This window comes from Montipora capricornis, chromosome 3, assembly GCF_036669925.1.
Source record: "Montipora capricornis isolate CH-2021 chromosome 3, ASM3666992v2, whole genome shotgun sequence".
In the NCBI taxonomy this organism is placed as follows: Eukaryota; Metazoa; Cnidaria; class Anthozoa; order Scleractinia; family Acroporidae; genus Montipora; species Montipora capricornis.
In genome coordinates, this window is record NC_090885.1 from 15,199,564 (window position 1) to 15,214,316 (window position 14,753).

The following is a 14,753-nucleotide window of genomic DNA, read 5'->3' on the forward strand; positions in this document are numbered from 1 at the left end:
ATCTTTTTTGAGGCATGCCACTAAATTCGTGGGTTGAACTCCTGTCAATCACCACTCAGTGGTGGGCAGTCATTGGGGTCATCCCCATGCAAATCTAGAATCCGAAGCAGTCAGCCACGCCCTTGTCTAATCAAATACTCCATATTCGCCATTCAAGTGTATTGCAGCAAAAACAAACCTCAATGTACCGCCTCATCTTCAGTTTTCCTCATCATCAATGATTCCCTTTTAGTTTTTTTTTTGCAAGAGACTTCATAGTAATAGATCGTTCATTCAAGCGACATACATATGGCAGGTAATGACACTGACCTCGTGTGTTCAACTTATTAATGATAGATGATTTCATTTCTTCTTGACTTTACCAATGGAGCTTCCTCTTTCATATTAGAGATGAAGGGAACATTATTCGCTATCACTTTCTTATTCTGCTCCGGCCAAGGTAAGAGATCATCAGTTAAAAGTAGTCGAGGCAAGGCCGTCGCCGAAATCAACCAGTGTGCTCTAAAATGTAGGTGGGAGAGTTCTCGCGACCTGCCAAGTTAGTGTAATATAGAAACCTGTTTCGTGTTTTCCTTTGACGGCAATAACATTTGGAATATAGAAAGATAAACAACAGTGAATAATAGACGATACATGCATTCAAATAGCTGCAACTAGTCATAAATTCATTTATGTGTCGAAAATCGTTTAGGGTTCAACCTCTGTACGGCGAAGATATATATCAGCTTTGGCCATTGCCGGAACACTAGTATCGATAAAAATTGTGCCCCAGGTCTCAAGTACCACCCGAGAACGCAGACCGAGGGCACTATTTGAAATTAAGGGCACGAATTTTCTCTAAACGGGCTTACCTGTCGCAGAACAACACTTCCCTTTCTGGCAACTCGAAAAGAAGACGCCATCTGGGTTAATCTTACATAAACTTATTGGAGTATCTCAGAGGAGGCAATAATCCAGAGTATAAATAAACCTCATAAGCGACAAACACGGCATTCTTTTGTTATTATATATGATAATTCAATTAAATAAAGGTTTAGCCCAGGGGGCCCTAACAAAGATCGATTCCGCCTAGGGTCACCTCAATATCGAGAATTTCAGCCCACAATTAGATATCGGGAGCTCATGATGGACTTGTGTGGGCAGGTACTGTAATAGAGAAGTGGTTAACTGGGATAGTTCATAACAGCACGAATTTTATACCCATTATAAGGCAATTCAATTGGTTTACTTGATTTGGATTTGAGAAAATCAGGTAGCCATGTTTACCCAATGAGAAGGTCCTTCTACTGGGGTAAAAATTGCGAAAGACCCATTGAGTGTTTAATGATAAGAGGTGGTCTGAGATTAGAAGTGATCTCGAAGAGTTTCGTTTTCTCCTCATCATAATTGAAGATTGCTGAGAAATTTTTTTTTTTTTTCGTTTATCAAGCTAAGGCTTGCACAAGATTTCACGTAGACTCCGTACTAACGGCGGTTTTTTTATTTCCACTATTTGCTCTTAGTTCATCCTTTCCAGAGCTCTTTCATTCGGAACTGCCTCGCCGCTCATAATGCAATTCGAGCACAGCACGGTGTTCCACCGCTCAACTGGTCAGCGGAGACTGCTGTAAATGCGCAAAGATGGGCCAATCACCTCGCAGCAATAGACCAGCTCCAGCACGACTCTTCGTCGTTTGATGGAGAAAACCTGTTTTACATGTACGGAGGGGACCCGTCACAGGCTTGTGATAGAGCCGTTAACAACTGGTACCAAGAAATAAAAAATTATGATTTCAAGTCTCCCCATCTGGATGATAGTACCAGTAAGTAGCGTCAAATGGATCACTCACCTTAATTAGTCAGAAGGCTGAGAGTGGTATTTCACACGGGGCATGAGACAAAATCGTTCGTCCATGCCACCAGATATGTCGAGAAATGCTATGTCTAGAAATTCGATGCACGCAGAATTTGATGGGCGTCACGACGTTATTTCCCTTGCTCTTTTCCTCAATTTGAACATCAATCGTGTCGAAGAAACAGACAATTTACGCCACAAAGCCATGTCCCCTTAGACTCTGCTACTAAAAAAAAGATCAACATTTTGAAACACCTTAAGAGCGCTCAGGAGCTCGTTCAACACGTGTCCGTGCATTCGGAATCGATTGGGATTTAGCAGTGTCGGTTTTTGAGGAGAGGGGGAAACCGGAGTACCCGGAGAATAACCTCTCGGAGCAAGGGGAGGACCAACAACAAAGTAAACCCACATCGACGCCGGGACCGGGGATTGAACGCGGGCCACATTGGTGGCAGGCGAGTGCTCTCGCCACTGAGCCACTCATGCTCCCCATAAGTTGCAATTTCCCAAAGCTAAACACAACACTATCTCTAAAAATTACTTTGTTGTTGGAAATGGTAGCAAAATAGACCGTATTCATAAATGGCGGCCAATAAATTACTCTTTTGTCTTTATGCTAATCATCCTCACTAGCCTCGTTAGCACGAACAAAATTCAAAAGAATTTCTGCTCCAAAGTGAACCTAGTAAGGATGATTAGCACAAAGAGAAAATAAAAATTTCTTGGCCGCTATTTTCGAATACGATCTATGCTTAGACTTGATGAGACACTTCGTGTTGGATATCAGAATTGGACTTGCATCTAATTATGCGCATTTCTGGACATAAGTGCATGCCACGTGTTACAAATCTATCATCAGGACCAGTTTGAAGCCCGTAGTCAATCTGCACATGTACAGACATACCATCTAAAGCTCTCGTGACAAAAATGACCTCTACTTATTCAAGGCTACAATATGCGATAACTTCACTATCCAACTGGCTTTAACAAATGCGTACATCCAATCACTGCAACCTTCAATTAAACTCTATATTTGTAGAATACATTTATGTGTTGGTGAGATAACAAACGAGAAGTGAAGGAACATTTGTTGTATTTGCCAATACTTCGAAAGGTACTACCTTTCTTCATCGGGGTATTACAAAATACAACAAATATTCCTTCACCGTTGATCAGCCTTTTAACTAAATAGTTATACACTGATTAGAACCTTCACCAGGATCTGGTACTTCTTTTTTTTGTTACGTTGGTCCTTGCTATACTACAATTTAGTTTTGTTAAGATAAGTATTTTCGTCAAGTAGGAAAAAAAATTGAAACAATCTATACCCAGTTTTTATGCCAATCAATTAAATTGAATTGTCATTCCAGGTGGGACAGCATATATAAAAAAAATTTGAATTCGTCGGTGTCGTAGCGCACAGATGAGCACATTTTTTTGCCATCATCTTGACTTGATACAACAGCTTACAAAGTTTGCCGATACAATGCGTCACGCTTTATTTTACGGGAATCACCTTCAAACGCTCAACTACCCACGCTCTTCACAGGTCACTTTAGCCAGCTGGTGTGGAGGGGTTCCAAAGAACTCGGAATTGGCACAGCTCAAAGTAAATCCGGGAACTTCTTTTTAGTGGCTCGATACAGCCCACCAGGAAACATCGCCGGACAGTTTAATGATAATGTCCCGGATTTCAAAGAAAGAACTTCTGATGATAGCAAACAAGACAACACGGTCAACAACTCCTCGAGCAACCAAACGCCAGGTATGGAGTACACAGACCCCGTCTCAAAACAATTTAGGGAGCTTAAGCACGCGCGTTTCTGAGACGCGGACTGCAACCGGAAGAGACCAATTCGCGTGCCAGGACAATTGTGTCTCCCAGATTTTCACACTAATCATCTCTAATGGAGAAAGACAAGTGAAGACAAGTTAAAAGGGAAAACAGCTCACTTCCGGTTGCCGTCCGCCTCTCAAAAACGCGCGTGCTTAATCTCCTTAAATATTTATCTTTTCAAATAAAATGTATGGGACATTTTAGAGATCTGAAAGATCCTTAATTACTTCTGAATTGCAACTAGCAAAAAAAAGAGTGTTATAAGATTATTTTAGTGTAAATGTATACCACAACATCAACCTAGCAAAGAGTTGCTTTCCATTAAACACCACTTTTGCTCCAGGATCAAGGGCTGAAATACCAATCTTAAGTTCAGGGGCGTAGCTAGTAATTTTCAAAGGTTGGGGGGGGGGGGGGGGGGGGAGGAATTCACACGTTTTCACGCCCATGGACTTACGGGTTGGTCGTGTCGACATCCAACGCAGTAGTTAGTGAAAGTGAGCCTACAAAATAGCTGCAGAGATGAAGTGAGTTCCAGGTGATGTAAATTACTCTGTTCCAGTCTCACTGATGTGGGTTGCATTATGTTGACTGTCACGGGCATCCCAGGACCTCGCCCCCCCCCCTCCCCCACCCCCCTTTCCTGTCTGCGCCCCTGAAGTTTCCTATTTATTTTCAGCTCAAGATGAATCCTCTTCATCACATAGCAAGAATGACCCAAACGTGGTTTATTTTAAAGAGATTAATGTTGAACCAAGTCCCAATGATTTACAAAACACGGTGCAATCGAGCCCCCCCAGTTCCCCTGAGCAACATGAAGCCAAGTATGAGCCAAGCGAAAATATCGGTCTTGAAAGTGGACTGGAGCCTGACGCAACCTACGCAAAACAGGAGACCCAACAAGCAACAACGTCACAACCATCTGCACCATCGCCAACAAATGATGTGACCAGTGCAGAAAAGCAAGAAGCAAACCCTCTCGGGGAAAATGCAACTTCTCAGATAGCACCCAGTGAAAAATCGATAAGTCGAGCAGATGGCGAGACGGATAAAATGTTAAGCCCCGCAGGACCAATCGAACAAAAGGCACAGTCCGGATCTGCCACAGAAGGAACCGATCGCCAACAGTCGAGACCGTTTTATCCCGACGACGCAACGACGAATGAAATGCATCAGAGACTTCAAGAAACGCAGAGTAGCAACGCAAAGAAAGAGAACAGTGATTCCGTTGAGAAGTTTTTACAGCAACAAATGAACGATAATCAGAAACCGCCTACAAAGGTCCATGAACCACCCGCTGATATCACATACGTTCCTCCAGAGGTGCCCAAGCCGCTCCCTAAAAAACCCATGTTGCCAGGTCCCGCCAAGTTGTCCCCAGAGTTGGACCTTATCACTCCACAAAAAGGTTTGAGCATTCCATGGATTCCATAAGCTGATAAATGTATAAATTCACATCATTATTTACTGGCAAAATCTACATCAGAACTCAGATGGGAATCCAACTGAATTGTGAATAGAGAGAACCTGCCAAAAAGCATTTTTTATTTCACTTCAAACTACACAAGTTTGGCTTGCTTTATGCCCACCAAAGAAAAATACAACAAAGGGAAAAAGTCAAATTGTTCAATTTTGTAGGTAGCCCTCGGATATGCAGCGCTGGAAATCGCGTGCGAATAACAAACCGCGGTTCTGATTGGACGTCTGAGAAAGTGACGTGAGGTCGAGAATTCTTAACCAATCTCGAGTTCTGTTTAAATAACTATTGAACGTTACAAGGAAAAAATCCAAACACACTTAAAAAAAGCCAATAACTGAAAATGTCCAGTTTCAAATTTTTAACTATCGTTGTCATTTGTGGACTAGATTGTCATTATTAACTCTTTTTCAGGTAAAGATTTCCGGGTCGCTATTCGCTTCAAAAACATTACCTACTCAGTTGATATGGAAATGCCAGGAACTTCAGCGTTTGAGCAACTGAAACAGAACGTCACCGGCGCGGTAAGTTCAACCCCCCCCCCCCCCTCCCTGACCAGGTTGGAAAAACTCTGACCCACCCTAGTCAGAGTTTTACTCTGTCCTTGTGTGGCCCCATTTCCATTAGTAAGTTGATATGGGGTAGAAAACTAGCACTTCACAGTTCAATCTAATCAGTTAAGTCTGTTCACATATAAGTGCTACACGGCCAACGTTTGCAAAAACTTAATCCTTTTCTGTTTAAATATATTCTGCTGTTTTTGCTTAGATCATCAATTTGTTTGATGACGACGATGACTTTCAAGAAGTCCAGCTCATATCTGTCAGGTAAGATAATTAACTTTCACTGGCAATCCCGTGCTAGAGATCTATTAAGGGTCCTCTCTCTTAAAAGTTCGAGAAGACTGGCTCGAGTGTGGCATCTTCGATGACAGACGGGTGCAGATTGAGATAACAATGCTGATGCACAGCCGATCAGTAGAAGACATTCACCTAAAACTGTAGTTACTGAACCAATAGAAAGGTTGAGTAACTACGACATTAACAAGAACGAAAATGGCATAAAGAAACAAAGAAGTTTTGTAAGAAAAAAAAAGGCTTTGCACGCTCTGTAAGTTCTCTATAAATTTTGGTACGTTTCGTTACTGCTCTTTTTCTAACAATGTCGTGGTCATGAAACAGTCTTATCTAAAAGTTACGACCAGAGGAGGGTCACGGTGTCTGAAACAACGAAAGTTAAAAGTTCGACACGATCGCAAAGCAAACAGTATTGTCTTCGTCTTCCCTTTTCGACAAAAAGTCGCAATGCTTGTGCATGTCACGAAGGGCGCATGTCAACGAGGGGTTCGGATAGTACATCTTTTCGTCAGCTAAGTATCGATATCCTCCGGGAAAAAAATATTTCTCGTTCCCATTACAGAAATGGCAGTGTCATTGTTACATTGGGACTCCTGTTTTCGAAGGACGCAGTAGGACACCTTAACAGGCTGACACTTGCATTGCAGTCAGGAGTACTTCAAGGAATGCCAGTAGCACCTAAATATGACTCTGCCGGTGAGAACAATTATGTATTTGAGCCACGTATATAGTGGGAATGCCAGTAATTGAGTGTAAAGAAATTCTTGAAGTTGTAAGATTGAATTAAAGATGGCTTTATGGAAAAAGACCTCAAAATTCGTAGCTTATAACATAGAAGTGAACGTATTTTTGGTCAGTACCGGCAAACAAGTTCGTCACTTCTGTGAACTGGTTAGCGAATACTTCCAGTCCAGTTCCCCCGCACTGTTCTCCCAAATTTACTAAAAGACTGTTCAAAGCAGGACGAAGGAAAATGGAACAGGAGCCTGAGGTGGCCACACAAAACCACATAGTATTTACAATCTAATTATCATTTTTCGGGGTTTGGTAAAAGTGCGACTTTTCTAATTCGTATCAAAGGATTTAGCACGAAAAGGCAAAGGGTATCGAGAAATTAAACACCAATGATGGGGAACGGGTGAGTAAGGAAACAAAGTTAAAAAAAAAACATTTGATTTACTGTCTAAAGATGGGTCAAATGTAATTTAGTTTTAAGGCGCTTTGATGTGATTTGCCTTTATTTGTTGATTCCAGTTTACAGTGTTCCCAATTAGTGTTTCAGCGCTAGAAGATTTGACAATTAAATAAAGTTCCTTTAATTTCCCTTTTTTTTCAATTCGAACGGAAGTTTTAGTTAAAATTTCGATAATTTCATTTAGCAAACGGAAAAGCGTTTTCCGGCGATTGGCCACATTAATGAGTTTTGCCACAAAACGTAAACGGCAATTACACGCGTGGAAGAATAAACCAATGGGACGGAATTGTTCCAGAATCACTGTTCAAGAACTTCAGGACTATTTCGCAAGGTAGACCCAAAATTTTAATCCGAAGTGTTTGGTCGAATGGAAAACGCCCCCAGAAGAGATCAATTCAGACACGATCATGTCCCATTTGCGATGTATAAAAATGATTTCAATTGTACCGGTTTCTTTTACTTTCAGTTGCTCTTCCAGCGGGTTACCTTCGACCAAGCCTGCTCGATCAGCCAAGTGGCGTTGGAGTTTGCGCACAGCCCTGTTCCAAGCCAAACACATGCTACGCGTCAGGATGCACTGCCACTTGCTGCGCTTTCCACCCCTCTCCTCGTCAAACCCCACGAGTTCCTCCCCCTGAAGTTCCGTCATGTCCTGGAACATGCAACGATAGTTGTTTCCCGGATTGCGATGACGACTGCTGTTCTGAGCCAACGCAGGCTCCTTTTGCTGCAGCTGCAGTGACGGTCACCAACGCCGCTCCGGCGCCTGCGCCCCTAGTATAACGTGCACCGGAGCGCGTCACTTCTCGTGTTATCCTGAGTGTTCCCAACAATGCTGTCCGACACAGTATGTGCTTAATCCTTGCCACGCATCTTGCCCAGCTTACTGCGCACCGAGTTGTGATAACTCTTGTTGCGCTATTAGGAAATCGATGGTCAACAGGTGAGCAGATACAACTGACTTCCTGGTTCATTTACGCCCTTCAAAATTTTTGATCATTTCATGGCTTTGAATGACGACTCAGCACAAACCTTTTATTAACAACTCGGAAGTCATTGTAATACAATACAAACTGAATACGATCCCATATTACTTATTTTACAGGAGCATGCAAACTGAGTATGTTGGTGAGATGTAATTTGTGTATCATCTTCGGTGTAATAACTCATAGCTCAAAGAAAACAGAACATTGTTAACAATAAGCCAACAAAGCACATATCCAAAACCGACTCTTGCAAGAGCCACTGAAGCCATCTTTTGCAATCCTTCTGTTCAATTCTTTATTTTATATGTCTCTGTTTTTCTTGTCTATTTATGATATTTTAACGCCCTCTTTATCCTATAACAATAAACGAGACGAGCGCTCTTCTTGCAATGGTTTGAAATCACAAATGAAAATTAGCAACAAAACATTTCAAAATCGTTTAAAATGTAACCCATTTTGAACATCCCAATCCACATTCAGAGACAAGTTATGAATTTTTCAGTAGTATCACTTGATATAAAGGTCAATGTTATCCTTCCTAATGTGTATTCAACCCTCTCCCAGCTTTAATTGTGAGTGAGAGTATTACAGCTGCGAATTTTACGTGGGCTTATCAGGTGTCACTTGTGGTTCTTCTTCGGTTTAATAACTCGTAGCCTACAAACAAAACACTGTTATCGATAAACCAACAGCAGTTTGCAGCCTGCTGTAACACCATTGAGGTGAATTTGACCTTAATCGTTGATAATTGTATTTGTTTTGTCTTTAATTTTACGTTTTCAGCCTGTCTAAGCAATACAGCCGATACAGAAGCGCTCAGAGAAACCTGGCAAGGCAGATATATTTGAGAAAACGTCTCAAAATGCAGCCCTTTACAAGACTCAATGCAGCAAGAATGGCTCGTCCAGTTCGCCCAAGGCAGAGATCTTCCTATCCCAAACAACCTCACCCCAGGCCACGACCGCGCATAACGCCGGATAATCCAGGACCTGACGAATACGATGGATGGGCAAAGAAAGGCGAGGTCACCAAGCACACAACTCAATTTAAGTATGGGCCTAAAGATCAGTTGTTACAAGCGAACAGTTGAATCTGTATATCAAATCGATAAACTATTTATCTATTCCTTCGTGGACATGAAATATCACTAATAATTTTGATCGTGTAGCAGTCTCTTTAAAAACTCTAATAGATCAATCCGCGTCCCACGACAGATAAGAAAAAAAAGCGACCATAATTATATCCGGCGTATTGAGAGAGACAGTCGGAAATACGTTTCCCTTTGAGGCCGTGCACGATCGGACCGGAAGTCAAACTGAATCACGCTCGTAAGCTACCTTGAGATGTCTGAAATTTCATATTCCTAATTCAGACTTCTTGGCCAGGGGATGGTGGCTTCAAGAAAAGAACAGTTTGCATTGAGTGTCTACCCTCAACTGATAATAAACACGGCGGAATTTTTGGAGTAAACCAACCCAGTCTCTTTAGGTGACCGCCCGCTGACCAAGAACTTTAGACCGTCTATTTACGAGATTGGTCCGTCAGCGGTTGGTTCGAGATTTATTTGAAAAATATCAGTATGCAATTCTTTCTCCGCGTTCCAGTCGACTACACGTTTTGAACCCGCTTCATTAGTAGAATCCAAGAGGAAACCGAAAATCGCGCAAGTTTCAAACACACGATAACAAAATAACAGGTAGTGTTGATTTCAAATAACGTTTCCACAAAAAAAATGTCATTGTCTAGTGAACGCTCAATAAATGTTTGAATTTTCTTTGTTTCTGCTTCGTTCCTTGAGAATTTAAAATTTCTTTAGGACTTGATTTAGTGAGGTTTCGCCAACATACAACGAAGTCAAAACAACAGAGCGTGAACCTAGTTTTCGGAACCATAGGAAATTGCCCCAGATAACCACATCCCTCACAACGTAAATGGTCCACTTTTTATAGTGCATTTGCAACGACAGATTTAAGCTAAAATGTTTATTAACTTCAATACACGTTCTAACATATTTGTTTAAAAAATGTCCTAATCTTCGTCATCATCATCATCATCGCTTTCTTCCTCAGCTTCTTGTAGCCAAGTAATGAAACGAGAAATCTGAAAAAAAGTAAAAGAAGTGAGAAAACGAATTTGATTGGACATTCTTATACGATACAAGAAAAGCATAACCAGTACAGACAGATGTCCATAACTCGCACCTTTCATTTGGCGTCGGCTTATCACTTAACTTTACTATATACTGGCCAACCTCGTCCCAGGACCTATCCTTTGGCCAGGCTGGAAGCGAAGGGCGAGGCCCTGGGAACGAGGTTGAGTACTGGCCCCAATAGACCACTTTCGATATATTAAAATTCAGTCCCAAACAAAAGGCATCATCTCGAGGCTCTGGGGAATAAATTCATACAAATCCTTATATTTATTCCCCAGAGCCTCGAAATGATGTCTTTTGTTTAGGACTCAATTTTAATATATCGAAATTGGTCTATTGTTCAAAAGGTAGATAACGCTATCCACCGGATAAATCACAATCAATAGACCATATTCGTATTCTCGGTATTGGGACTGGAGCTAGCTTGCAATGGAGGCTAATGCGGGGGAATCTTTTCAAATGCAAATACTTTTTAATATATTCCCCCGCACTAGCCTCCATTGCAAGCTAGTTCCAGTCCAATACTGAGAATGCGAATATGGTCTATTAGATAGCGCAATAGCGCATTTCCGAGTTGCTGCATGCACCAGTTTCAAAGCGAGTCCTGGTGCACAAACGAGTCGAGTTGTGTATTCTTATGCAAATCAAATTCATTTCCCTTACAATAGTTGAGCACCAAGACTCACTTCGAAACCGAGACAAACAGCAACTCGGAAATGGCCCATTGGTTTCACTCTGACTTATAAAGCTGGAGCCAGGGGCCCGTTTCTCGAAAGTCCCGAAACTTTACGGACCATTTTCGGGTGTCACACCCAATCTCAAGAACGGAGAGGATTTAAGCCGTCAAACTTCACGGACATGTTTCTTTTAGTTAGCTTGAAATCGGCTTTTCAAAACAAGCGGTTGGCATTTAAAAATTGCACCGTAACCAGGATGAGACATGTTGTGAATCTGAAAGACGTTCTCTGGTTAAAAATTGGTTAAAAATTATAAGCTTTCGGCTATCTATCTATAGCCTTTAACGAATGAAATATAAGAAGCACGAATTAAAATATATACGAAAAGGGGTGTAAAAATTCGATGCGGGTGAGAACTAAAATATGAATAAGAATGATCTAGAAAAAATTACAATAAAATAGAGTATTGTCTCGGTAACGGTTTAGAATTATTGTCCGCGTTAACAGTTTTAGCGGTATGCCAGGATTCCAAGGTTTTTCTAACACGGTAGTTGCCTTTGTCAATCACGCATGCATTATTAAAGTCAATAGAGTGGTCATTCTTCCATGCATGGCTGGCAATGTTTGACCCTTTCGCGAAATTTTTTAGGTTTCTTTTAAACCGTTACCGAGACAATACTCTATTTTATTGTAATTTTTTCTAGATCATTCTTATTCATATTTTAGTTCTCACCCGCATCGAATTTTTACACCCCTTTTCGTATATATTTTAATTCGTGCTTCTTATATTTCATTCGTTAAAGGCTATAGATAGATAGCCGAAAGCTTATAATTTTTAACCAATTTTTAACCAGAGAACGTCTTTCAGATTCACACAAGCGGTTGACAGTTTCTCAAATGGCTTTTCGGGCCCGAAACGTTTTCGGGACTTAACGAGGAACGGGCCGCTGGGGCCCGTTTCTCGAAAGGTGTTAAACTTACGGGCCATTTTCGGGTGTCACAATTCCCTCTGTATCTCAAGAACCGAGAGGAGTTAATTCGTCAAATTTCGCAGTAATTTTTGTTTTCGTTACCTTGAAAACATGTTAAAAGATCGGCTTTCCAAAACAAGCGGTTGGCAGTTTCACAAATGACTTTTCGGGCGCGAAAGTTTTCGGGACTTTCGAGAAACGGGTCCCAGGTCCCGCTCAAAATGGGGCTGATGACCACAAGACCTCTGTTTGGTCCGCAACCGAGAAGCGGCACGAGGCTCCGCGTGCTAAATGCAAAATCATGGATCTGGCACGGAATGCAACGCCGCCATGTTTTGTTTTCGCACAAATATAGCAGTAGCTGTTCTGAAAATAGCTGATACGTAAAAAGACCGCGGGCCGCATTCCATCGCAGATCGAGACATATGGGTTACAGACTTCTGGTTCAGACGAGTTTAGCCTGCAAACACGCTCTTCATGGGATTCGTCAGGCATGCCTGCTTCGAAGAATTGCCGTTGAATGGTACCCGTCAAAAGCTAAGGATTTGCGGCGAGCTTTTGACGGCAACAAGTTGCACAAAAAATGGAACTTAATTCTACTTTCGGCAACGGCTCTTGCAACTTGTCTCGCAACGATTTTGGCCGTTGCAGGGTATGTTACACTTAAATCCCGAAAGCAGAATAAATTTCTAAAAAAAAAACACAGTCCCCATAAAATGAATGCACAGGGTCACGGGCTTACATACCTGTTGCCGCAATTGTTTCCGTTGAGTTTCCAAGCCAATCACATCTCCTCCTTTGTGTGAATACCACTGCAGAATGACAGACTCGTCAAGAACTTCTTTGTCGTACAACATATGCAGGAAGGCTTGAAACATGGAAGAAGCCCACATGGCATGAAGGAAAAATTCCTTCGTGAAAGAAAAGCGATTACAGAGTTAGATAGAATGAGCGACGGAGCAACGTTTTCCTCAACGCGCAACGGTTTGACTGTCACACTAAGTCAGATAGCAAAAATTTGGTTTTATCAACGGAGTTGATAATGTAAATTGGCCACCGTACAGAGATTCTAAAAGCTGACGTTTCGAGCGTTAGCAATGAGCAGTAAGAGCCACACGTTCGATGGCGCAAGATCTTTACTTTTTCTTATATTTTCATGTTGTTAACAGCCGTAAAAAGAGAAGCTGTTGGGAAAGGATATGGGAAAACCTGAACAGGCAAAACGTTCCTTGTAAGAAAGCTTAACCGTTCAAATAAAACAGAACAATTCAGTTTACTTACATTAAGGGTTCACTGACGTATTTTTTGGGGTGCGTTGCTAAGGATGTAATGTTGAGTAATTTGAGAGAATTTGGCATTATTTTGGTCAGTTTCCAACTTTTGTAAGCCAATGACCCTAATTATGACGTCATCATACCACGCCCATGGTCACGTAACCAATAAAAGAAAACTCTAAATTTGTCTCCGTGCTACGCAATTTGGGTATTTAATCGATGGTTTAATAATTTGTGTTCGTTTTTGCATCCAACCAAGCATGCTTTTCTTTTTATTTAGAAAAATGTCCTTTTTAAAGACATAAACGATACTGAAATACCCATAACTTTTTCAACAAAGATGATTTGAAAAAATCAATGCTTAGCTATATTCTGTATTTGGGGGTGAAACGTGCCATGTAAAAAGAAAATAAATTCAATTTAAAACCGCCGGAAATTTAGCTTTTTTCTCAAACCGGAAGTCAGTTCGTTTACGCATGCGCAGTTGATCTGCGAACGAGCGCGCGGAAGGGCGAGGAAAAACCTTCGATGGAAACAACCGTTTGTGCGGTGACTTTTGCTTGTGAGTGGGTTTTCTTGTCAGCTCATGATATAATGACGTCAGTTACCGGAAGTAACATTCCACTTCCTTAGCAACGCGCGAAAAATCCGTCTGTGGGCCCTTAAGCCAATAATGCTGGAACAAAAATATAGGTAAACAAGGAGATTCATTCAACCAAAAAACTAGAAACACGTAAATGGTAGTATAATAATTTGTTATTCAAAGGTGCCAACCGTAGGAGCAAAAGACCGTTTGTTTGGACGATCTACGACGGTAATGTCAACGAAAATATCACCTCAAAATATCTTTTTGCGCTGTGTAAATCTTATTTATTTATTTATTTCTTTTTAATTTTTTTAATTTATGTAGTATGTTTGTAGTCTTGTATGCCTGACCCTCACTGTAATTCAGATTCATGATCTGCAATAGTGTGAATAAACATAACCATATCCACATATCCATGTCATGGTTAGGAGGGTAATTGGTCGGAGATATTAGCTACACCAAGATACTCTAAAATCTGAGAGTAAAGAAAGATATGATGATAATGGGAAGACCCCAAGTTGAAATATCCCTTCGATTGTCCGTAAATTCAGGCATTTCACAAACTTCTCTTGCATTTTAAGTCAGGCCATTTGAGACTACTGCCACAAAAAACAAGAGTAATGGAAAATTACAAGTAAAGCTTTACGAACCTCTGCTGCGGCGAGTGCATCTCTTTGGTCCTCTCGTGTTTTGATGTAATTCGAGATGACTGGCAGTAGATGCTCTGTTGCCTGTTAAAAATAGAATCAATAGCCCAAAATAACTTCAATTTGGACCAAAGTCAGTAAATACAACGGGATTTAAGAGAAGATTAAACTAAGATTCTTATCCATTTCTAAAAGAAATTGTTCATGATTCACTACAAACTGGGATTATGTTCGTGCAATCGAAACTGATTGAGGTCAAG

The 14,753-nt window shown here is 41.2% G+C and overlaps 1 protein-coding gene and 1 pseudogene across 2 annotated transcripts in view; one reads left to right on the forward strand and one right to left on the reverse strand.

Moving 5' to 3' along the window:
- The first annotated feature begins 347 nt into the window (after positions 1 to 347).
- Positions 348 to 10,021, forward strand: LOC138042353 (uncharacterized; annotated as a pseudogene).
- A 132-nt stretch (positions 10,022 to 10,153) lies between these two features.
- LOC138042354 (translation initiation factor eIF2B subunit epsilon-like) overlaps positions 10,154 to 14,753 on the reverse strand; it is a 24,532-nt gene continuing 19,932 nt past the window's right edge. For both annotated transcript variants that reach the window (XM_068888210.1, XM_068888211.1), the window contains exons 19-21: positions 14,497 to 14,577; positions 12,733 to 12,897; positions 10,154 to 10,286 (exon numbers count right to left, since the gene is read on the reverse strand). In XM_068888210.1, coding sequence (XP_068744311.1) covers positions 10,215 to 10,286; positions 12,733 to 12,897; positions 14,497 to 14,577 — 318 coding nt within the window. In that variant the 3' untranslated portion in view covers positions 10,154 to 10,214. The remainder of the gene's footprint in view (positions 10,287 to 12,732; positions 12,898 to 14,496; positions 14,578 to 14,753) is intronic.